General features: G+C 48.2%; 2 protein-coding genes and 2 pseudogenes across 2 annotated transcripts; 1 reads left to right on the forward strand and 3 right to left on the reverse strand.

The window, feature by feature from the left end:
* The first annotated feature begins 3427 nt into the window (after window positions 1-3427).
* On the forward strand, window positions 3428-4231 carry LOC144247515 (feather keratin Cos1-2-like; annotated as a pseudogene).
* Window positions 4232-10666: 6435 nt separating this feature from the next.
* LOC110483422 (feather keratin Cos1-1/Cos1-3/Cos2-1) lies at window positions 10667-11473 on the reverse strand. The gene is given in 3 exon segments (XM_077788416.1): window positions 10667-10993; window positions 11340-11432; window positions 11435-11473. Coding segments are annotated over 3 exon segments (459 nt in total).
* A 6205-nt stretch (window positions 11474-17678) lies between these two features.
* LOC110483420 (feather keratin Cos1-1/Cos1-3/Cos2-1 pseudogene) lies at window positions 17679-17986 on the reverse strand (annotated as a pseudogene).
* A 4034-nt stretch (window positions 17987-22020) lies between these two features.
* On the reverse strand, window positions 22021-24465 carry OR6F1 (olfactory receptor family 6 subfamily F member 1). Its single transcript, XM_021553342.2, has 3 exons — window positions 24425-24465; window positions 24253-24328; window positions 22021-22965 (listed from the first exon to the last, which is right to left on the reverse strand). Exons 1-3 carry the CDS (start codon window positions 24463-24465, stop codon window positions 22021-22023), a joined length of 1062 nt encoding a protein of 353 aa, XP_021409017.2.
* Between the last annotated feature and the right edge of the window lie 887 nt (window positions 24466-25352).

A 25352-nucleotide genomic window follows, 5' to 3' on the forward strand; every position in this document is an offset into this window, starting at 1 on the left:
AAGAGAGGCAAACAGGTCCCCGGGGCGGGCCTGGGGACAAGTGGACAGCACAGAAATAAGATGGAATAGTAGGAGAAAGAAATCACCCCAAAACTGTAAAGAGAATGTCCAGAAGATCTATCTCCTGCCCAGAATCATGTTCTGCCTAGAACCATGTTCTGAGGTCTTGGAGGTTCTTGCCCAAGGATGTTGCCAGTAGATTTAGCAGGGACGGCATCTGCTGCCACCATAGCAGTTGGTGATGCTGGAGATGTCAAAGCCCCCAGAGCTGATGGGCACTCCACCAGAGCTGAGGATGTTGCCAACAGCAGCAGACGTGGAGGATCCCACAGCGGTGTTCTGTGGGTAGGAGCTGAGGATGGGGCCGGGCAGGGTCACCAGCACAGCAGGAGGCTCAATGACAACGTGGGAGCTCTGGCACTGCCTGACACAGCACTCATTGCAGCTGTTGGCCAGCGGGCAGGGGCCACAGGGCTGGCAGCAAGGGTTGCAGGGCTGGCAGCAGGACATGGCTTGGGGTCACAGGTGCACCTGGCACAGAGGGCAGCGAGAAGCACAAAGTGAGGACACATGAGAAGCAGCACTGCACCCTGACGCCCTGCAGCCCAGGCACCTCCTGACCCACATTGCCATGCCCAGCCGAAAGCCCAGGAGCCACCTTATCCAAGTTCCATCCTCTCACTGTCAGCACAAGACCTTCTCTCCCCTACCCTCACCCGGCAGAAGCAGCTCCCAGCCCTGCGCTATGACAGCCCCTCTCAGCTGAGACCTCCAGCCAGGCAAGAAGGAGGAGGAGGAGGAGAAGAGGCTTCCCACTCACCTGATTCCTGAGGAGGAGGAAGAGGTGAGAGAAGTGGATGAGAGAGCAGAGACCTGGGCTGCCTTTTATAGCAGGCCTGCCCTGCCTCAAGCCCAGAGGCACCTTCGTGGAAGTCATAATTTTCTGACCAGGTCATGTGAAGTGTGCACCATCCCAGTTAATGGTAGGGTCTGTGTCCTGGTTTTCCTGCACTGTGGCCTTTCCATTTCCTGGCTTCTGCCACGTGCTTTCCTATGTGAACATCTCACTCTGTAAGTGCTGGGATGAAAGGCTCAAAGATTTCTGAGGTAGAAGTCTCAGATCAAGGTATGTTGGCACTCCTTGTGGGCAGGTGATGTTCACTTGGGACATTTCTGAGTGGTTTGGTTTTGTCCAAGTTGTCAGGAAATGGGCACCCCTTTTGTGCTTCTTGCCCACACACCCAAGAGCTGCTACGTGAGGGGCATGACAGAGCTTCCTCCCCACTGCTCTTACTTAGCACTTGTTCTCTGTGTCTCCCCAGGCCAGTCTAAGTCAGGACGTTTTGCCCTCTCTCCCTCTGCATGGCAGGCAGATGGACACCATGCAGGAGCTCCACTGCATCTCAGTGACTGTGGTCTCCTTGTGCTCTCATACCTTGCCTTCTAAGTTCTCCTTTGTTCTGTGGCAACAATCTGCTCATGTACAAAGTTAAAAAGGGCAGGGGGTGGGAGTCCTTGCAGTGGATTTTCGTCTGTGTTCTTTCTCTTGGCACAAACAAAGACATCCTTGACTACTGCACAAACAGAGGCCATCAATGAAATCGTAAGTTCAAAGGGTGGCAGCAGTGAGGATAAGATATAAGAATTCCTTTGCCTTCAGGCTTGATCTAATGCTCTAATCCATGTCATCCCCCAGATATCCATGGTCTCCTGTATGCAGCAAAGGAACTCTTCAAGGCACTGCTGAGCTCAGACAACTCAGGTAGAGAGTGTCCCATGAAGCCTGTGACGTTCCACACATGCTCCTGCTCTCAGTTCAGAGCAGAGACATGATCTTTCTCCATCTTACTGGCCCCTCTGCACATCTTGCTATGTCCAGAAACCAAGGCTTCATCTGCTCCTGTTGAGACCTAAGCACTGGTCTCAGTTGCCAGCACTCAAATCATCTCCAGTTCTTCTTCACTCGGCATGTGTCCCGCATGGATAGCCCCTCCATGTTGGTCCTTATGCTGAAACTCTCAGGGCTCTTGGTTGATCCCATTTATTCATTAAAATACTGTGATAAGGTCCTCTGCAGGAATCCTGTTGTCTAGGGAGAAAAGGCCACACTCCTCATAGCACAGGTTCTCCAACTCTCTGCCTTTCTTTGACACACACAGTGCGGGGTGGGCAGAGCAGCTGCAGGATCAGGATCAGCAGAGGCCACATCAGGTGACTTGGCTTCCCTGGGTGCAGGTGGGCCAGTCAGCAGAACCACCTGGGAGAAGATGACCACAAACCCAATGTACATATGACCAGAGCTTGCAGGAAGCAATGGTTTTCCTGGTGACAAGTAAAGTCTCCATCAGCTTTGATGCAGCAGTGGAGGAATGCCAGATCTTCACAAAGGAAACATGTTGAGGAAGAACAATTGCAGTAAGGTCTGCAGGTACTGATTGCTCCATGCAGGGCCATCCTTCACTAGGGTTAGCAGATAGGTGGAGAAGAAAAGGTTTGTTGTATGTGTGGTAATTCCTGATTGCACTGACCTTTTGATTGTCTCATTCTTAATTGTCTAATTCAAATGCCCAGGACTCCTGCACTAGCTGCACAGTCACAGAATCATGAGACCGCCTTCAAGATCATCAGGTCCAACCATAAATCTAACACTGCCCGCTCTACCACTAACCCATGGTCCCATGTGCCACATCTACACTTTGTTGAAATCACCTCCAGGAGTGGTGACTCAACCTCCCCCCTCAACAGTGCTTGATATTGAATTTTTCCCTAACATCCAATCTAAACTTCCCCTGGTGCAACTTGAGGCCAATTCCTTTTGTCTTGTTACTTGGGAGCAGAGACTGACGCCCACCTAACTACAGCCTCCTTCCAATAACAGGTAGTGTTAGAGTGATAAACTTTCCCCTTGACCTCCTTTTCTCCCCATGAAATAAATCCATCTCTCTCTAAAAGGGAGATCGTAGGTGGAGGTTTTATCACATGTCACTGGGAAGAGAAGAGAACACAATTTTTCTGAATACTCTTAGGACAGCACTAGGGTCAAACCCCCCCATCAGAAGCCCACCTCAGTATAATACTGAGTGTTGACCACAGAGTAATGAAGAAAGCAAAGGAAAAACTGTCCCACGTCTCACGCAGACCTTGGGCATGTGCACAAGAAGCATGAGAGCAGGGTGAATTTCTGGCACCAGAGGAATCCAGGAGAATGACACAGGTACAAATCACCTGGATGCCACTGGCCCTTCATCTAAACCATCTTTGTCCACTGATGTAGTTCTGCCCTGAAATCCTTGATGCTGTCATGCTGGCACTTTGAGAAATGACCCTTCATAGGAAAGCACGTGGCAGAAGCCAGGAAATGAAAAGGCCACAGTGCAGGAAACCAGAACACAGCCCCTACCATTAGCTGGGATAGTTCACATTTGACATGAGCTGGTCAGAAAATTATGACTTCCACAAAGGTGTCTCTGGGCCTAAGGCAGTGCACGACGACTATAAAAGGCAGCCCAAGTCTCTGCTCTCTCATCCACTTCTCTCACCTCCTCCTCAAGAATCAGGTGAGTGTGAAACCTTTTCTCCCTCTGCTGCTGCAAGAGCAGCTCTTGCCTGGCTGGAGGTCTCAGCTGAGAGGGGCTGTCGTAGCAAAGGGTTGGGAGCTGCTTCTGCTAGGAGAGGGCAGGGGAGAGAAGGTCTTGTGCCGACAGTGAGAGGATGGAACTTGGCTGAGGTGGCTCCTGGGCTTTGGCCTGGGCAGTGCAATGTGGGCCAGGAGGTGCCTGGGCTGCAGGGTGTTTGAGTGCAGTGCTGCTTCTCATGTGTCCTCGCTTTGTGCTTCTCCCTGCCCTCTGTGCCAGGTGCACCTGTGACCCCGAGCCATGTCCTGCTGCCAGCCCTGCAACCCTTGCTGCCAGCCCTGCGGCCCCTGCCCGCTGGCCAGCAGCTGCAATGAGTGCTGTGTCAGGCAGTGCCAGAGCTCCCACGTTGTCATTGAGCCTCCTGCTGTGCTGGTGACCCTGCCCGGCCCCATCCTCAGCTCCTACCCACAGAACACCGCCGTGGGATCTTCTACCTCTGCTGCTGTTGGCAACATCCTCAGCTGTGGTGGAGTGCCCATCAGCTCTGGGGGCTTTGACATCTCCAGCATCACCAACTGCTATGGTGGCAGCAGATGCCGTCCCTGCTAAATCTGTTGGCAAAGTCTTTAGGCTTGAACTTCCAAGACCTCAGAACAGACATCTGGGCATGAGATAAAGATTTGGAACATTGTGTTTACAGCATCAAGACATTGTTCCCTTCTCCCACCTTTTTTTCCTCTTTTCTTCACTGTCCATGTCTCCTCAGGCCAGTCTAATGGGGACATGTGACCCTCGCTCCCTGTTTTGGGCAAGCAGATGCACACCCTGCAGGAGCTCCACTGCATCTTAGTGGCTGCATCTGGTGCTCTCTGTGAGCCAACTCCTTTTCTTCTTTACACTCAATAAAGTTGTTTTGCATCCAAGCCTGGGTCTCTAAGTCCTTCTTTGTTCTCTAGAAAATCTTCCAGTCCACTCAGAGAAAATAGGTGGAGGTAGCAGAGACTGTGATTCCCTGCAGTGGATTTTTCTTCCTGCCCTTTTCCTTGGAGCTGACAAAATCCCCCCTGGCTACTCTGCAGCTAAAGGCCATCAGGGAGACATCAGGCAACACTTGTGAAGGGAAACAGGAATTTTTGGATCCAGCTCACAGCTTCATCTCCTCTTTCTCCTCCACTCCTTCACCTAGTCTAGTGATGCAGCCACTGGAGCCTGGGCTACCTCTGGCAAAACTCTGGCACCACACCAGGAGAGGGGAACAGCTGAGGTTTGGATCTTGCCTGCAACTGAACCTGAAGAGCAGCTTGCTCTATAGTGAAGAATGTCACAGCCACAGCAGGGATCAGGCAAAGGAAAAGGAAGAAGCTCTCGGCTCTTGAGGTTCCAACAGGGAAGATTTGAGGTTCCAAGTGAAGGGACTAGGAACAAATAGTCTTAGGTCCTGTTGTGCTCGGGTTTCATACAGTTACAAATCAGGTGTGGATACAAACAAACAACCAATGGAGAGCTATCAAGGGAGGAGCGAGGGGATTACATAAACACGTCAGAACTAATCAGGGTAGGTGGGAGGAGAGGTCCAGTCACATGGGCCAATGGGGCTGAAAAGTTTACAGGACTTCCAAAGAGGTGTTGCAGTCTGGGATTGGCCCAAGGTAAGAGTGGCCGGGAAAGGTTCAAGAATAAGGGGCTGGGTTGCCTTGACAGGTAGGGAAAGAGCTGGAACAAGGGGTGGGGAATGGCATGAGGGATAGTTTTGAGGGAGGGTACAAACCAGGGACAAACCAACTCGGGAGAACATAGGGGTACAACATAACAAACCACTTAAACAAGGAATCAATGAAATAAATTTGAACTGCAACAGTCTAGGGTCAGTGCTCAGTGTCTCCCACACAAGGGCACAAGTGGATGAGTTGCACTCCCTGAGCACAGGCAGGCAAAGCTGTCCAGACATGCAAGGCTGAGGTAATTCACAAGTTAGGATTGGTGCCAGTCATATACTCAGGATATAGTCTGGTAAATGAGTTTTGTTTGAGCTGGTGCATAGGATTTATGGCTTCTGTATTAAATCACATTTCTCCCATGCATGGATGGATATAACCTGTCCATCAATGTCTTCTTGACTGAAGCCTTGAATTATGTCTTAAATTATGGTCAAATTATGGGAAACATTAGTTAATATGCTGGTTTTTGCCTGTTTTGTCTAGATGGTATTACTTCTTGAAAATTTAAAAACGGTGAGGGAATGTAAAACCATCTCCTGTCTTGGTCATTTCAGACCCCTTGTGTCATTTTTCTTCCTTCAATCCTCCATCGCTTTTGCACCTTCCTTCTCATTTGTCTCAGCCTAGTCTTTTAAAGGGAAAAATAAAAATAAAATAAAAATGGAGTAATTCAAAACAACATTGCCAGCACCAGAGTACGACCTGACAACCTGAAGGTCAGGGTGTTGGTAGCAGTCCCACTTGAATGTACGCTGCAGCCCTCCTACAGTGCCAGGTGTGGTTCTATTGGAGCAGTGATCCTGTTGAAGGGTGGAGTTTTTCTCTGAATTTGCAGTGGTGGTATAGATGGGCCTGGCTTTCCTTTGGGAATCCAGTGGAAAAGGAAGTTGGTCTTCTGTGAATCCAGTGGGAAAACCTGAATGTAGTGTTCAGATTTTATCCAGGTGGGAATGCTTGGCTCCTCCACCTGGGCAGAGCATCTCCCATTGGGATGATGAAATTTTCTCAGCCATGCAGGGACACTCACTGGCCATGAACAGAAGAGATCTCCTGGAGGGAGGATTGGTTGTGGGAGAGATAAAGAAAACTGCCCAAAGAACAGCAGATAACTTACCCACCTCTAACAGATGGCAATATAATGCACACCCCCAGCCACATCTTGCATTTCCAATCCAAGACACGATGGGGGGTAAATAGCATTATTTTGCTGTGGGATACATGTTGAGTTGAGATCTCAAACCTCCTGCCCAAACACTCCCCCCCCGCCCTTGTGGTTCCTGTAAATGTGGCTGTAGCACAGAACAAGAAACAAAAAGGGAGCCTTTTCTGCTGCTGTTTTGCAGCCCCTTGTTTCACATCCTGGAACTTTTCCCTGCAGAATCTCGTGTTTTCTTCCAAGTACTATTGGGCAGATCACTGTCACCCAGAAATGGGGAGGGGAGGGGAGGGGAGGGGAGGGGGAAGAAGGAAAGGTTGGTGAAGAAAACCCTGCTTTGGAACTGGTTTCCCTGTGCATCCTAGAACAGAAAAGTATTTGCCATATACTGTGCAGGGAACACTTGTCTATTCTCCACTCTGTGTGGTCTGGACAGCACCAAGGACTGGCAGGAACCAATGAGACTCACCTGAGCCTCCTCATCTGTTCCTATGAAAAAGGTCTGGGGTTTTTGTATTTGTTTTCTTTTATAATAAAATGTCTTAATTTTTTCCCCTGAGCCTTTCTCAAAATCCCATCACTCATTGCAGCTTTTGGCCAGTGGGGTGGGGCCGCCAGGCTGGTAGCAAGGGGTGGAAGGCTGGCACTACTGTATGAAGGACATGTCTTGGGGCACGAGGGGCATTTGGAAAGAGTGTAGGGAGGAAGAAAAATACAAGGATACATGAGGAGCACCACAGGAGGAGAGAGTCAAAGAATGGCCTCATGCAGGGCCAGGAGGTGAAGCCTCTACAGAGATGTATGAGTGAGGGCTCATTGGCCTTATCCTGCCAGGCTCCAAAAGAGCTACCAGCTCCTAGGCAGCCACTGCCCAGGCCCTGAATTATTTTCCCTCAGACTCATGTTGAATGCAAAATATCACATTTAAAATGCAAAACATACCATTAATGCTATGAGCTGTGGCTTGGCTTCCTGAATGGCTGTGTTTTTATTTCCTGTTTTATTTTTTATTTCAGGCACATTTCCCAGTGGACACTTTTTTTTTTTTTTTTTTTTGGTGGCAAGATGAGAGGCCCAAGCAATTCTGGATCAAAACACATCAGCTTGAGTAGAGGACTCATGTGACATGCTGGATGAGTGTAATAAAAGCAAATTATGTCAGTCTGGATCACTGCTTTAAGGGATTTTGGTGGCCCTCTTGGCAAGGAGTGACTCAGCTCCTGGATTTTATGCTGTCCTGCCTAACAATGAACCAAGACAAATTTTGCTCCTCCTTCTCTTTCAGAAAGAAGTGTGTGGAGCCCATGTCTGGGGCCTTGTTCGTCTCCAGGATGCTCCGTCACTGTCATCATTGTCTCCACACATCCACAGCAGAGGCCACGGTTTATTCTTTCACAGAGTCACAGAGTATGCCAAGTTGGAAGGGACCTACAAGCATCATCGAGTCCAACTCGTAGCCCTGCACAGGACACTGCCAAAAGTCACCCTTTGTGCCTGAGAGTGTTATTTAAACTTTTGTTGAACTCTGTCAGGCTTGGTGTTTTGCCCACTGTCCTGGGGAGCCTAGTCCAGTATCCAACCATCTCTGGACAAAGAACATTTTTCTAATAGCCAACACAAACTTCTTCTGACACAACTTCAGCCTATTCTTTCTAGTCCTGTCACTACTGAGTGATCAGTGCCTTCCTTTCCTCTTCCCCTCACAAGGAAGTTGTAGACTGAAATGCGGTCTGAGCTCAATCTCCTCCTGCCCAGTCTGAACAGACCAAGAGACCTCAGATGTTCCTTTATAAAGCTTCCCTTAAAGGCCCTTCCCAATCCTTGTGGCCTCCTTTGGACACTCTCAAATAACGTAATGTCTCCTTTTAAACTGTGATGACCACAAATGCATCTCAGGGTGAGGCCACCTCAGTGCTGACAATCCCCTCCCTTGCCCAGCTGGCATTGTTGGGCCTGTCTGCCAGGGCACTGCTGACTCATATCCAGCTTGCCATCAGCCAGGACCCCCAGGTGCCTTCCCATGACACTGATTTCCAGGCTCTTGTTCCCTAGCCTCTCTGTACATCCGGGGTTGCCCACTCCAGGCGCAGAATCCGGCACTTGTCCTTGTTGGAATTCATGTGGTTGGTGATTGCCCAGCCCACTAATTTGTCCAGGCTCTCTGCAGGGTGTCCCTACCTTTGAGGGAGTTGACAGCTCCTACCAGTTTTTTATCATCCACAAATTTGCTTAGTTTCCCTTCCAGTCCTGCATTCCATTAATTTATGTGGATGATAAAGAACACAGGGCTGAGGATGAAGCACTACAGAACCCCAACAGTGACACATCACCAGTCTGGTATCACCTCAGTCACCGTTATGCTTTGTGCCTGAGCTGTGAGCCAGTTGCTCACCCATCACATGATGTCTATATCCAGCTGTGGGCCTGATATTTTGTCCAGAAGGATCCTGCAGGAGACAGTATCAAAAGCTTCACTGAACTCCAAAAAGATTATATCAACTGCCTTTCCTTGATTAATCAGGTGGGTTACCTTATCATAAAAGGAAATGAAATCTGACAAAGCAGGACTTCCTTCTCATGAAGCTGTGCTGGCTGTGATTTTGCCTGTTTTTATCTCATGTGCACTTGTGTATAGCTGGGACTCTGTGAATATACATAGGTGCAAAAAATTTTGTGCATTATTATCTTCTGACATGCTTAAGTGTGTGTGTGTGTGTGTGTGTGTGTGTGTGTGTGTGTGTGTGTGTGTTTCCCTCCTCATGAGGGATTGCTCTGCTTACAGCAGTGACATTCTCCACAGCTCTGCCAATAAGCTCCACAGAGTGCACAGAGTCTGAAGGAACTTCAGTGTAGCTGAACGAACCTGGCAGAGAATTGCCCTCACCTCAGGCACTCAGGTGAAGGTAATTCTTCAATCCTCAATCCCCCTTTTCCTGCTGCTTCAAAGTTCACATTCTGCTGATGATGATTCCTGGTCCAAATTAGGACAATTTCATACCACTTTGGATCCTTAGTTTAATTCACTGTATACAATATTGGGAATGCCTAAACATGGCTTGCAGTCCTCATTTCCTGCCTCTCCAGCCCAGGACAGAGCTCTCCCAAAATCTAGGGACTTCAAAAGGATGAGGCTTGCTTTATGAACAGCAAAAAGGCTAAGAAGTCCTGCCAGCTTAATCCAGGCTATACTCAAGTAAGCCTGCTTGCACTGCAGTGTCAGTGCTGTCTGCTATGAGACACATCTCTGCCTTGTGTTCAAGCCAATGCCAAATGTGCCAGTGCAGTCCATCAGCCTGGTGCTGTGCCAGGCAGATGTTTAGACCTCAGATTCAACATGTTCTGATCTAAAGGACCATGGCATAGGAAAAGAAAGTGCTCAATGGGTATTTTTCCTCACTTTTTACTGAGTCACGAAGGGGAGAGGAATATGGAATAGAAAACATGGTCGAATGCAGAAGTTGTTTTCTGCATTCCAACTCTGTTATTCTGCAGAGGAAATTATGTCCAAGCCCCTCACATCAACAACCCCAGTGCAGCTCTGACCATACTAGCATGAGCACCTTTCCTCAGGTGGTCATGGGGCTGCTATTGCTTCAAGGTCTCCCAGCTTTCTGGGAATCTGTGGGCAAAGATACACCAAGACAAGGCTTGATGGTATCTGGAAGCAGAGATACCAGGAGATGTCTTCCTCAGCTCCAAAAGATTGTACCCTTAATAGTTGTGTCTCTATCGTGCCCCAAAATTTCATTCCTCTGTGAATTGAGAAGGGTCTCCTTATGCCCTCACCCATTTCCCTGACTAACCAACACTTTTCTCCTTTGGCATTCAGAAGTGCAAACAGGGGAAGGACCACACAGATGCCAGGCTTGAATGCAGCAGAACTTTAATGAAATGAAAGAAGGAAACAAAGCCACTGAAAGCGGAGGTCAGCAGCACGGGCAGCACCAAGGGCAGCAGAGGCTCTGCACTCCTTGGCTCTGGAATAGTTCCTGCATAATATTGGTCTACCTGTCCCACAAAGGGGAGAAACCAAAGGGTCCCTATCAAGCTGGTCTTTGGGGAACGTAGAAGCACCAAGGAATCAATGCAAACAATGAAAAGGAGAGAAAGGCAAGTTTGGTTAGCTATCGTGCAAACAGCACTCAAAACCTAGATCCTCTGCCCAACACCGTGTTCTGAGTTCCTCAAGATGTCTTGTTGAGGCTTTCTCAGCATCTTTAGCAGGGACGACATCTGTTGCCACCGTAGCGTCTAGTGATGGAAGAGAGGTCAAAGCCCCCAGAGTTGATGGGCACTCCGTCAGAGCTGAGGATGCTGCCAACAGCAGCAGAGGTGGAGGATCCCACCACGGTGTTCTGTGGGTAGGAGCTGAGGATGGGCCCAGGCAGGGTCACCAGCACAGCAGGCGGCTCAATGACAACAGTGGAGTTCTGGCATTGCCTGACACAGCACTCATTGCAGCTGTTGGCCAGCGGAGTGGGGCCACAGGGCTGGCAGGGACGGCACTGGGTATTGCAGGACATGACTTGAGGCTTTAAGTGCACCTGGAAGAGAGAGCAGAGAGGAAACAGAGCACAAAGCTGGGTGGGTGGGTGGGTGAGGAGCAGCTTGGTTACCCCCTCACAAAAGAGCCAAGGCCATCATGAGGGGGAAGCTGGAGACTGGGCCAGGAGCCCTACAAAGAGAGCCTGACTCAGGAAGTTCTCTCCCAGGGCAGGAAGCAAGAGGCACCACCACTACCAGCCCTTCTCTGTGCCAGCCTCCTCCCCACTTTCCTCTCTCATGACCAGATGCTCCAATCCCCAAATATGAGAAAGCCAAAGTCAGTTGAGATGTCCACCAAGCAGAGATCTCACTTTGGAAGAGAAAGAGAATGGGCTTCAGACTCACCTGGTTCCCAAGCAGAAGGAAGAAAGAGAAGTGAATGAGAGAGCAGAGACTTGGGCTGCCTTTTATACCTGCTCTTCACTGCTGCAGGACCAGGGGCGGCCTTTGCAGAGGTAACAATTTCCCAGCAAGTTCATCTTGAATGCAAACCAGCACATCTAATGATATGGGCTGTGTTTTCATTTCCAGCACTGCTGCCTTTTCATTTCCAGGTTTGTTCCATGCCTGTTCCCCAATGAAGGCTTCTTCTGATCCTTGGGATTAAAGGCCCCAGGATTTCTAAGGCAGGAATGCAGCAGTGCAGGCAGAAGACTCAGTTTATGTACTGCATGGGCCCACCCAGACCAGGAAAATGATGCTATCCTGATCACTCTTCTGGGGTTGTTTGAAGTGTTGTTTTCAGGAACAAGCTGCAGCATCCATAGAATCATGTAATCATAGAATGGCTTGATCTGGATGGAACTCCTTCATAAAGAGAAGCAGTGACCCTCACTAGATTAGGTTGTTCCAAGCCCCATCCAAGCTGGCCTTGAACACTTACAGGAATGTGGCAGCCTTAGCTTCTATGTGAAGTTGCATTGCCTCACCACCCTTTGAGTAAGTAATTTGTTCCTAACATCAAATCTACATCTTTCCTCTTTTAGTTTAAACCATTCCACTTTGTCCTATCAGTATCTGCCTGTGTAAACAGTCAGCATCCATCTTTTTGCAAGCCCCCTTCACATACTCTCTGGCCTCAATGAGGTGTCCTCAAAGCCTTCTCTTCTCCATGTGGAACAACCCCAACTCTCTCAGCCTATCTTCATAGCAGAGTTTCTCCAGCCCTCTGAGCATCTTTGTGGCTTCCTTTGGGCCTGCTCTAACAGATCCATGTCTTTCTCATGCTGAAAACTCCATTTCTGAACCCATCTGGGGTCTCACAAAATAAGAGTAGATGAGGAGAATCACTGCCCTCAACCTGCCTTTTGTGATGCAGTCCAGGATGGCTTTCTGGACTGCAAATGGCAAACTCTTGGCTGATGTCCACCAGCAAAACTCCCAAGTACTTCTTCACAGGTCTGCTCTCAATGAGTTAATCTCCCAGTCTGTTCTAATGTCTGGGATTTCCTAATGCAGGTGCTGCACCCTGCACTTGAACTTCCTAAACTTCATCAGGTTCTCATAAGCCCACTTCTCAAGTTTCTCCAAGTCTCCTTGGATGGAAATCTCCTGTAGTGTCAGCTGCACTACTCAGCTTTGTGTCATCTACAAACATGCCAAGGGGACACACGATCTAATATCTCTGTGATTGAAAAAGATACTAAAAAACACCAGTCCCAAGACAGAGCCTTGAGATATGCCCCTCTTCCCCTACCTCCATGTGGTCATAGATACACAGACTAAAGCTGTGTCCATCCAGATATTTTCATATTCACAATAGTATACTCTTCAAATCCATGTGCATTGGGTTTGCTTGGCCTGGTTTTGGTAGCAGGAGGGCTACCAAAGGCACTTCTGTGGCTTCTGTGAGAAGTTGCTGGAAGCTTCCTCAGTGTCCAGCAGAGCCAAAGCCAGCTGGCTCCAAACAGACCCACCACTGGCCAAGGCTGAGCCCATCAGAAATGGAAGTGCTGCCTCAGGAATAACACATTAAAGAAGGAAAAAAAATATTGCATGGGTGTAGTTGTGGCCAGAAAAAAGCAGAGTGAGAATATGTGAGAGAAACAACTCTGCAAACACCAGTGGAGAAACAGGAGCAGGACCTGCTCCAGGCTCCAGAGTTGAGATTCCTCTGCAGCCCATGGTGAAGACCATGGTGAGGCAGCTGGGCCCCTGCAGCCCACAGAGGGCATGGAAATGCAGAGATGCACCTGCAGCCCCTGGAGAAGCCAACACCAGAGCAGGTGAATGCCTCAGAGGAGGCCATGACCCTGAGGGAAAGCTGTGCTGGAGCAGAGTCCTAGCAAGGATCTGTGAAGAGAGGAGCCCATGCTGGAGCAGGTTTGCTGTAATGACTTGTGACCCTGTGAGGGTTCCTGAAGTACTGACCCCATGGAAGAGTGACCCACATTGTAGCAGTTCTTGGAAAACCATTGCCTGTGGCATATGGTTCCTAGCCTCCTTCTCATTTTGGAGAAGTTCATGAAGAACTTCTCCCATGGGAGAGACCCCATCCTAGAGCAGGAGAAGGACTCCCACTCCTCTCCTTGAGCAGCAGCAGAAACAACCTGTGATGAATTGACCGTGAGCCCCATTCCTGTTTCCCTACTCTGCTAGCGGGGAGGAGGAGATAAAGCTGGGAAGGAGGGAGAGGTAAGGGGCAATTACTCAGTTTTTTGTGTTATTTTTATACTTATTTTACTTCTCATTATCCTCTTCTGATGTTGTTGGTAAGAAATCCAATTAATATGCCTTAGCTGAGTCTGTTTTACCTGTGACAGTGTTTGGTGAGAGGTCTCTTCCAGTCCTTAACTCATGAACCATTGTTATATTTTCTCTCCCCTGTCCACTTGTAGAGGAGAGTGATAGAGTGCCTTTGGTGGGTGCCTGGCAACCAGCCAGGGTCAACCAACTACACCATCTCTCCAATTTGGAGATAAGGATTTTGTGTGGACTGTGTTGAAAGCCTGACAGAAGTTTAGGTAGATGACACTGGCCAGTCTTCCCTTGCTGACTGTTTCAGTCACTCCATCCTTGAAGGCCACCAGATTGCTCAGACATTACTTGCCCTAAGAGAAGCATTGCTGGCTGTTTGGATCACCTCTTTGTCTGAATATGACTTACAGTTGCTTTCATGAGGACCTGTTCCTTGATCTCCTCAGGCACAGAGGTGAGGTCTGCTAGTCTGTGATTCCCTAGGTCCTTTGTATTGCCTCTTTAAAAATCTAGTCTGCTGCTGGATGCCCAAGGATTCCTGTGCATGAGGGTGGGCTATGTCCTTCCCTATCCCTCCCTTCTCAGCTCACCCTGATGGTTATTTGTTGTTGTTGTCTCCCCACGTGTGTGCATTGGGCTGCAGGCTCTGACCCCATCCTACCTAACTCTGCCTTCGGGAAAAATTTCTGGCTTGTTTTGACTTGTCCACTCTCTGAGCAGTCTGTGAGTACATAAACAATGCTGTGAGCTTGCCTGGGGCCTTGCCCTTCCCCACAAGGCTCCAGCCCTGCTGCAGCTGTCTCCTGGTGTCCTCAGCAGAGTTTACAGTAGGGTGTGTTCCTACATGTGTTCATGTGCTCTTCTGTGCATCCAGACTTGCATGAATGTACCACAGGTGCATATTTGATAGGTGTATATGAACATATGTTCTTTTGTGTCTCTCCTTACAAATAGATTGTGTTGCTCGTGGCAGGGACACTCCAGAGCTCTGTTCATGAGCTCTGCAAAGCAGCAGGAGCTCAAGTGCAGCTGAAAGGTAATGGCATCACCCTCCTAGAAATCTCTTGAAAAAGAGGCACTGTAATCAACCCATTTTCTGAGCTGTCCTTGTCCTGATCCTCCAGAGCTCATACTCCACTGATGATGGTGCCAAGTCCCAACAAGGACTACCAATTTAGATCCTTTAGTTGAGTGTAACAGGATTAGGACTGCCTCAGCATGATGGGCAGCCCCCTTCTGCCTGTCTCACTAGGTCAGGGAACAGCTGCTAGAGAGTTCAAAAGGATGGGATTTGCTTTATCCTGGAGAAAGAATAAGGAATCCTACTTACTCTCCTTGTTCAGGCTGTGTCCAAATAGATATTCTTCCTGTGAATTGTTGGTGCTTCCAGGTGTGGGACACAACCTTCCTTCATGCCAAAGCCAATGTCAAATATATTAATCCAGATCATCAGCCTGGTGCTGTGTCAAGCTGAGATCTTGGCCCAAACAGGTACTGAATTAAAGAAACACAGTGCATGTTATTATTGTGCACCAGACTGGAAGGAAAGAGACAATGTGTGTTGCACAGGGGAAGCCAATAAACAGGGTTATTGGGCAGATGGGCACCAGTGGGGGATACCCCAGCAGTTGCTCTGTGGTGCAGATGTCACAGTGTCCCCAGGTAGGAATGGTGCTTGTGCCCTAGATCTGCCTGTGGAGCAGAGAGAGAATGGGGGACTCCAAGGATGCCAGGCAGAGCAAGGAGTTGGATTGCCCCTATAGTAGCAATTACCTGGTGACAGCAGTGCAGGTCTTGTGCATGAAAAGTGTGAGGCTGGGCATCACAAGAATATTGGCCAAAGAGATGGAGGAGTTCAGATACTTTTCTCTAAATCTCCAGCAGGAAGAATGTGCGGGGAATTTTTTCTGTTGGTCCCTTCATGCTTCTGCAACACCCCTGTTTGAGCTTAACTTTGCCTTCATCAGCTTTTTCCCTATATTCAGAGAACTGTAGACACCTGAAATCTCCCAACTTTTAATCACTCACTTAAGCTAAGGTTGGAAGTCAAAAAATATATTTTGGAATATCACAGAAAAAACCAACCTATGTGTGTTAATAGTGAAACCAGATGTTCTTCACAAAAACTCAAAGATTACTGCCATGACCACATTGTGGAAAGGAAGAAGAATGTTGTACCCTAGTAGGCCCAACTCTCTCTGGCGACACTCTGTGCCATGCTGTCATCAGCCCTGTTACCCACCATCTATAAACAGTGAAAGGATGGCTAAAAAGTGGGGATTTCCAACAGGTATGCACAGGGTACAGACATTCATTAGAACTACAGCCTGCAGAATTTGGCTTACACAGTCCCCATCAACCTGATTGCCAAGAGAGATGTGTTTACTGCCCTGATACCTCTGTCATCCTGACCAACTGTTGGTCAAACAGGCAAGAGGAGACAATGTCATCAAAGGACTTCACAACCTCATTTTGTGGAAGAAAAAGACATCTCTCTGCATTCCAAACTCCCAGATGGGGAAAGGGCAATTTACACAGTCTCCATCATGGATGGATGGATGGATGGATGGATGGATGGATGGATGGATGGATGGATGGATTCAGTTTATCCAGCCCTTCCTGACTAAGGCCTCTGATGTATTTTTGTTCAAAACAGTGCCAAACAGAACCAGACTAAGCAAGAGGGACATTTGTAAACAAAACTTGTCCACCACAGACAGTTCAAAGATACTGCTGTCCAGAATGACTTTGCACAGAGCTTTTGTGGAGCAGCGCTGGTCCTTACACAGCAGAGTCTTTGAGGCCCTGAGCCTGAGCAGAGCTGCTTCATCTTTGCTTGGCAGTGACAAGGTACAGCCGAGCAGTGAAGGGTCTGTGAGCATCCATTACTGTCCTTGGACTGCCCTGGCCCATGAGGGTTCACAGGGACTCCAGTGTGGGACCCGGAGTGGCTAATCCCAGCACTGACTTGTGAATGGTGCCAGGCCTGCGCACCTGCCAAAACATGGGCCCTGCCACGGGCCTTACATTTGGCAGTAGGGCTGCAATGAAGAACTGATCCCAGCTGCCTATGCCCATTTGTGCTGGCCATTGTCTGAGACTGGGCAGTGGAGTGAAGATGGAGATGAGGCCTTGAGTCAGCTCTGAGGCTATTCCACACAACCACACTTCTGACATCCTTTGGGAACATTTTCTGTCTACCCCAGCACAGCACTGACAAGAGGAAGAGGTGCTGCATTCCCATGATCCTGCAGGTGAGTTTGTCTCCAAGACCTCCCATGGAATTCTAGTTGCTACATGGGGACAGCAGAGGTTTTTGCAGGACGTGTTTGGGGTATATCTGGGCAGAGACACTGAAGGGAAGGGGCTGATCACCATGGGGTAGCTGGGGATGTTTTGCATCCTGGCCCAGGGCTGTACTTCCCATAGGACCCTCTGCAGTGTATCCCAACCTCATATTTTTCTGGATGAAGGATCTCACTACATTGTCACCTTATCCCCTGCCAGGATCAACACCATTCCACCCCAGCAGATTGCAAGGTCATATGTGGAGGGAAGGACTACCTGGAGACCCAGCATGAGATGCAAAAATCTTTATTGAGTTTAAAGAGGGAATCAAGGTTGTTACAAGAACAGGCCCTTAGTGCAGGGATCTGGCAGGACAAGCAAGACACTTCACCTCTTGGCCAGGGTGAAGTCCACACAGGGCATCCATTTGCCTTGCCTGTAGAGTGCAGGCTGGCTTGGAGGAGCTTTGCAGCTGCAGGGAGCAGAATGACACAAAGAAAATAGAAAAAAGGAGATATATAGGAAAGACATAGGGCATGCTTTCGAAGTGCCTGAGCTGGGCCCTTTCTTCCAGCATTTTCAGGAGGAACTAAAGATGGTCAGTTCCTCTGAAAGAAATGACCTGAAGATTCTTCCTTTGTTCAGCACCATGCCTGGAGATCCTGGGGACACTTCCCAAGACCTACATACGCCCAGCACCACTAGCAGGGGAGGCCCCTCCTTCCACCATAGCGCCTGGTGATGCAGGAGAGGTCAAAGCCCCCAGAGTTGATGGGCACTCCGTCAGAGCTGAGGATGTTGCCAACAGCAGCAGAGGTGGAGGATCCCACCACGGTGTTCTGTGGGTAGGAGCTGAGGATGGGCCCAGGCAGGGTCACCACCACAGCAGGTGGCTGAATGACAACAGTGGAGTCCTGGCACTGCCTGACACAGCACTCATTGCAGCTGTTGGCCAGCGGAGTGGGGCCACAGGGCTGGCAGGGACGGCACTGGGTATTGCAGGACATGTCTTGGGGCTGCAGGTGCACCTGGAAGAGAGAGCAGAGAGGAAACAGAGCACAAAGCTGGGTGGGTGGGTGGGTGAGGAGCAGCTTGGTTACCCCCTCACAAAAGAGCCAAGGCCATCATGAGGGGGAAGCTGGAGACTGGGCCAGGAGCCCTACAAAGAGAGCCTGACTCAGGAAGTTCTCTCCCAGGGCAGGAAGCAAGAGGCACCACCACTACCAGCCCTTCTCTGTGCCAGCCTCCTCCCCACTTTCCTCTCTCATGACCAGATGCTCCAATCCCCAAATATGAGAAAGCCAAAGTCAGTTGAGATGTCCACCAAGCAGAGATCTCACTTTGGAAGAGAAAGAGAATGGGCTTCAGACTCACCTGGTTCCCAAGCAGAAAAAGGCAAGAGAAGTGAATGAGAGAGCAGAGACTTGGGCTGCCTTTTATACCTGCTCTTCACTGCTGCAGGACCAGGGGCGGCCTTTGCAGAGGTAACAATTTCCCAGCAAGTTCATCTTGAATGCAAACCAGCACATCTAATGATATGGGCTGTGTTTTCATTTCCTGCACTGCTGCCTTTTCCAGGTTTGTTCCATACCCATTCTCCAATGAAGGCTTCTTCTGATCCCTGGGATTAAAGGCCCCAGGATTTCTAAGGCATGAATGCAGCAGTGCAGGCAGAAGACTCAGTTTATGTACTGCATGGGCCCAGACCAGGAAAGTGATACTACAGGCTGGATAACTCTGGTGGGACTGTTTGAGTTCCAGCAATCCTCAGCTGGCTGCCCAAGGACTCCTGTGCATGAGGATATATCCTATCCTTGTCTTTCTCTCCCTGTGGTCACTTCTTCCCTCCCCATGTCCATGGACTCTGCAAGTGGTTTTCGCCCCAATGTGCCTAACTCTGCTACCAGGAGAAAATTCTATCTTGTTTTAACTCATGCCCTCTTTGTCCAGCAGAGAAATTGTCATGGGTTTGTCTGGCTCCTCACAATGCTCCAACCCTGCTGCAGTTGTCCCCGGGTGTCCTCAGCAGAATCCACAGTGTGTTGTGCTCCTATAACCTTGGCTTCTGTGGGATAGAGAAGCAGGCCCATGTAATCCACATGAAGCTCAAGAAGGCCAAGTGTAAGGTCCTGAATTTGGGTTGGGTCATTCCCAAGGATGGACGAAGATTGATTAATGAGTAAACTGAGAGTAGCCCAGCCAAGTAGGACTTGAGTATACTGGTGAATGAGAGTCTGGACGTGGCCTGCAATGTTCACATGCAACCCTAGAATTGTATCCCAGAATTGTGTTGCATCAACAGAGGAGTGACTACCAGGTATAGAGAAGTGGCTCTCCCTCAATACCCTGCTCTTGTGAGACCCCAGCTGGAGTGCTGTGTCCCCAGTGCTAAGGTGCTTGAAGTAGGTCCAGAAGAGGCCACAGAAATGCTCAGAGGGCTGCAGTCCTTCTGCTATGGAGACAGGGCTGGGAGTGATGACTGTGTTTATCCTGAAGATGGTTCTGGGGATACCTTAAATCACATTCCAGTGCCCAAAGGGGATCCAAGAGAGACGAAGAGGGACTTTTTTACAAGGGCATGGAGTGATAGGACAAGGGGGAATGGCTTCCCACTGAAATAGGATAGATTCATACTAGTTACCAAGAAAAAATTCTTCCCTCTGAGGGTGGTGAGGTCCTGACACAGGTTGTCCAGAGAAGCTCTGGCTGCCCCATCCCTGGAAGTGGATGCTGTGCTGCTGTGAAACACATACTCATGTGACTTTCACAATTGTTTCTAGATCCAGGGATTTTGATGATAAAAACTGCCCAAGAAACCCAACTTGGAGCAGATCTATTGGAGGCTACACCATAAACAATCCAAAAAAGCCTTGTCAATATTCTCTGCTTAAAATAACACTGCAATTCTCAGAGCAAGTACCCTACTGACTCTTCTTCCTGCTTCATCTCCATGGGCCTCCACTGATGGCCACAGCTGGAGAACGAGGCCTTTGGTAGGAAGCACAATTGCTCTTATGATTTGGACACTGTGACACAGAAGCCCAAGATGGGAAGGGATCTTCCTTACCCTGCATCAGCAAGTGGAAAACAGTCACCAGCCAGACTCTGGACAAGATTATTCCTGCACTCATCCATTGCCAGAGAGTGGTCCCACTCTTTTTCATGTCTCTCCTTTTCAGGGAAATCACCAGTGCTGGAGGGAGCTCCCATGTTCTGAGGTCCATGCCAGTTTCTCTGTCCAACAGCTGCTAACATCTCAGTGACCTCCTTTCCTCCCATGAGCTAAAGGAAGGGTTCTGGGGACCTATTTTCAGGCAACCCCACTACAGCATTTCTTATGGAAATTCAGCTCAAGGGTGCTGAGTTTCCAGATGGATCTCACCCTTTCAATTGGAATCTGTTGCCCATGAAGTATCATCCCCTTTGCACGAGAAATCTCAGGATACTCATTTGTTTTTCTACTGCTGTTCTATCATAGTCTGCCTCTCCCAAGTGACAAGGGTCTGCTCTGACAATCCTTGTGTGTGGCTTTGCATGCCACTGTTTATCTCAGAGGGCTCTAAGCAGTGTTGATGAGGAATTCACAGCAGATCTCAGACACTCTGCTGTGTCTTGGATTTCTTAGACATTTCAGATACTGCTTTTTGTTGCTTTCCAGGACTGTAGAAGGATTCAACACTCCAAATATACAATTATTTTCAAAATGTTGTATTCCTAGGCAGAAATGGCAAGCAGTGTTGTCTGTCTGCGGATAAATCCAGTCTCAGACTCTCTGCTGTCCCAGGCATTTTCCCAATTGCCACTGAAAAAGAGCACAGCTGACAAAGGTGGATTGGTGGGAATCAGCCTGTGCCTTGGGCAGTGGTGCCTGGGCCTGGGATACAGGACTAAGTGCCAAGTGCCCAGGTGGATTCAGGTTTGTGAATCTCCTCCAGAAGTGCCATTGCTTCTGGAAGGAAGGAGTAGATGTTCAGTTCAGACTCAATCATCTCAACTGGAGAGCTCTATGTTCAGATGAAATTAATCCCACACTCTCCATAAAGGTTTGTTTACCATGATGAGAAGCTGATGCCGCATTATGAAGTGATTACCTGGACTATCTTCACTGTCAGTGTGCAAAAAGAAAAGCTTGGAGAACATGGTTAATCTGTTCTGAAATGAAAATTAGGAGGGTAAAGGCAAGTGCTGTTTGGAAGTGCTAATATTCTCCCAATGAGTGTAAAGAGAGACTTGCTTCCCAGCCAGCCTTCCACAGCTCTGCACTTAAAGTGCTTTGCCCATCACATTAATGTTTTTCCACAACAAAGCCCAAAATGGGTGGAACAATGTACTGCTAAAAATTATGTGGGGTTTTAGATGTGGAAATGCCCTGACACATCTAGTATGAAGCACACCATTTTGCATAATTTTAATTAAAAATAAGAGAGTAGATTCAGACACTAAGGAGAGGAAAGAAGAGGAATTATGCAAATTTTGTTTGCAGTCTTATGCAAGGAATAATGGCTATAAGTAGAGGTATCAGACATTGCCAATTTTATCTCGAATCAGAGTATGATTTGATGAAATAGCTACAAGAATGTGGCGTAGATACATCACAAAACATCAGGCTAAATGGAGAACACATGTGTACTTCCTAAAGCAATGTTTCCTAAAGTTACTGGGATTTCTTTAGGAGATTCAGACAAACCCTTACAAAATTAAGCACTTGGCAAACTGGGGTAGAAACCTGTGGGAATACCACTCCTTCTGTTACAGAAATATTTATGGACGGGCTTGTGACCCTTTCCAAGAACGGCATTTTAAAGGACTGTTAGGCATTCTGAATTAACTGGGAATGAACAGAGAGTGATGGGAGGGCAGAACTGAGGCTCAGCCTAGCCAGAGATGGCTGTAAGGTGATAGGAGCTCATTGGGGAATTGGTGGCTTCTCACTGCCTGGGATGCCCACACAGACCTACACTTCAGAGGGGATCTTCTGCAGGGAAGAAGTTATGGGAGGACAGGGACTAATCTGTTTGTACAACTGATGAAAAGTGAAAAATCACTTTTCCTGGAAAGCCCGTCCCAGGGCGAGCTTCACGTCTTTGTTTCTGAGCGTGTAAATGAAGGGGTTCAACAAAGGAGTTACCACTGTGTTAAAGGTATTCACAATTTTGTTCAGATCCAGAGACTTCTGGGGTGATGGCTTGACATACAGGAACATGGTGGAGCCATACCAGATCGTGACAACACTGAGATGGGCAGAGCAGGTGGAAAAGGCCTTTTTCCGGCCATGGGCTGACTGGATCCGCAGGATGGAAGAGATGATGTACATGTAGGAGACCAGCGTGACCACACAGGAGGCCACCACAACAATTATGGAGACAAGGAAGGTTGCCAGCTCCACAGGCCATGTATCACTGCAGGAGAGGGCAAGGCAGGCATCTATATCACATAGAAAATGATTGATGACATCTGGCCCACAGAAAGTCAGCCTGGATGTCAGAAAGGCCAGCAGGGAAATGGCCAAAAAACCTCCCAGCCAGGAGCTGAGTGTCAGGCGAACACAGAGGGCACTGCTCATGAGGGAGCTGTACCTCAGGGGGTAGCATATGGCTAAGTAGCGGTCATAGGCCATGACAGACAGGAGAAAACACTCAGTGGAGCCTAGAGATAAAAGAAAGAACAACTGGAGGATGCAGACACTGAAGGAGATGGTCTGGCTAGTCCCCAGCATGACTCCTATGGCTTTGGGAATAACACCTGTGGTGTACCAGATCTCCAGAAAGGAGAGGTTACAGAGGAAAAAGTACATTGGGGTGTGTAGGTTGCTGCTGCTCCACACAAGGGCTATGATGGATGCATTACTTATTATTGTCAGGGTGTACATCAGTGCAAACACCACCACAAAGGAGACTCGGAATTGCCATATGCCTGGGAAGCCAAGAAGGATGAATTCTTTTACACTTGTCCCATTTGCCATGTACTTCCAAGAGTTGTGGTCCGTCTGCAAAGAAAGAAAAGTTTCTGTCAAAGTTTGCATGCTTTTGCTGGTCCTTCAGATGCTACAAGTAGTGAAAAAAAAATAGTCAACATTCCTGAAAAAGCAGTTGGTGCACAGCATGGGAAAATGGCACTTTTACTATGTTTAAATTTTCATAGAAATCTTTCCCTGATGAAACACATTTGAACAACTAGATCTAACCCTGAAAATCAGGTGTATCCCAAAAAATGAACACTTGGGGAAGTATCTATCAGATCATGCACCTCCTTTACAGCATGGGGAATGTAGTCACTTCTGTGAGACGAAAATCCCACTTAGGAAACTATGGGCACCAGACTGAGGGACTCCAGCTATGGGAAAAGCTCTTACAAGGCAATAATATAACCTATAGTCTCCAAGGCAGGCAATACTGAGGTGTGGTACATCAAATGCAACTGAGAAATACAAATACTGTCATGAAAACGTGACACTGCAAGAAATTTTTCTCACTTCTTCTATGTCAGTTTATTACAAGGGATTGAGACTGAGCTGCAGCCACACAGGGTAGCAGGTTAATATGCCAGTCACTGCTCAAGGTCTCCTATACTTGCTTTCTTCCAAGCCTCAGAACTGGAAGCTTTTGCAAATACCTCCATTTCTCTCACTGATGTGTACTCAGCATAGCTCCTAGGGCTATGATTCACCTCTTTGCAATTTTGCCATTTCAGAGTCAGGGGAAGCATTTCTGCTGACCAAGCTGAAATATCCATGGTGAAATACTCCTATCTCAGCTCCTCAGCTTACCCCCTTCTTTCTTCATAGGCAGAGAAAAAACATGAGGGATATATGGCTCATTTTGTTTTAAAAGCATGGCTGAAAGCCCTCTAGAAGTGCCAGGTTGTCGCTGAGGTCTAAGGCAGGAGTCTTGTGAACACCTAGATGTCAGATATCTCAACTTGGACAGAGATACTCAGCCTCAGTGACTGCAGGCAAAATCCTCTGAGTTGAATGCCATTAAAGGTAGCTCTGCTGAACTGTTCCTGCAGACAAGGGAGGATTCTTGATCAGTTCTCTAGAGAGAACATATTTTCAGGTGAATGTGGACGACAGATGAACTAAATCACCATCTGAATCATCTCTTTCTCTCCTATCTTTCTCCACAGCAACATATATCAGAAATCTCATGTACTTAAAGAGTAAAGAAATCTCCCTTAAACAAGCTCTCCTTAGGGTTAAGCTCTCCTTAAGCTCTCCTTAAACATGCAAGGCATTGGAAATCTGCGCTATATGTTTTAGGCAGGCTTCACTCACCAGATTTTCCAGTGGAAATGATCCAAATGACATTTTTTCATGCACCGTCCTCCCAAGATAGCCAGGGTCCCCTTGGCTCATGGAGAGCATTGGAAAGAAGTAGATTTATTGGGGGGGAACTCTGGAGTCAGGTGAAGGTGTGTGGATGAGCAGCTCTCCCCTGCTGACTCACTTCAAGCTGATGGCAACTGCTTGACCTGGTTTCCTCTCCATCCAGTAGGATCTGACAACTTCCACTCCTGATCTTCTCCCTCTCACTGACACCATGTAATTCCACTAAAAGGAGCTTTGTGTGCACACACACAAAGCGTAAACTCTCTTCAGTTTAGCTTCATATAGTGAGCTCATACACCAGAGAGTCGCCAGCATTATTAGCATAAGAACATCCCCACACCCACCTCATTAACACAATGAAGCTCCAGCTGGCCACACCTAGGAGACTATTTTCTGTTTTCCCTCTGGTGTGCTGCAGGGAATTTGACCTCTGGGAGGCCTTATGGGCTTCTCAGAGATGAATAGTACTCTCTCTTCACACAGGCCAATTAAAGAAGAGCAATACAATTCCCTAAGTGGCTGCTAGGCTGGGTGTTTGCCTCCTACCTGCAGCTGTGGTATGAGAGCCTTGTCAGGAACTCAGCTGACATGGAGCTGTCTGAAATAATCATGTTCCAAGACACTGGGGTCAAGCATTTGGTGCTGAGAGGGTGGTGAAACCTCCAGGGTGAGAAGTAACTAAAAGCAGCTATGGGCACCTGAATACAGACTGTAAGGTAAGGGGCTCACCTACCTCATTTCAGAGCATTTAAAACCTCTGTCTGCAGCTTCAACTGAAATGAAAAACTAAGTAACAATCTAAGTTCAAAATCGGACAAGACATTAGTAAATGGAAAATTTATTTCCCCTGACTCCAGAAAAGATGTCTTCTGTTGAGGTACTCATCTTTGCTCCATTCATCATCAGCTGAGAGAAACAGGCACTCTCAAGCCTTAGTTCTACTCTTAGAAAAAATGGTCTCTTACAGATCAGGCAATACAGGCCTTACAGACCTTTTTCTTCTGTTGGCACTCAAGATAAACTAGTCAGCTGTCTTAGACCACACA

The sequence above is a fragment of the Lonchura striata genome, chromosome 25 (genome assembly GCF_046129695.1).
Source record: "Lonchura striata isolate bLonStr1 chromosome 25, bLonStr1.mat, whole genome shotgun sequence".
NCBI classification, from domain to species: Eukaryota; Metazoa; Chordata; class Aves; order Passeriformes; family Estrildidae; genus Lonchura; species Lonchura striata.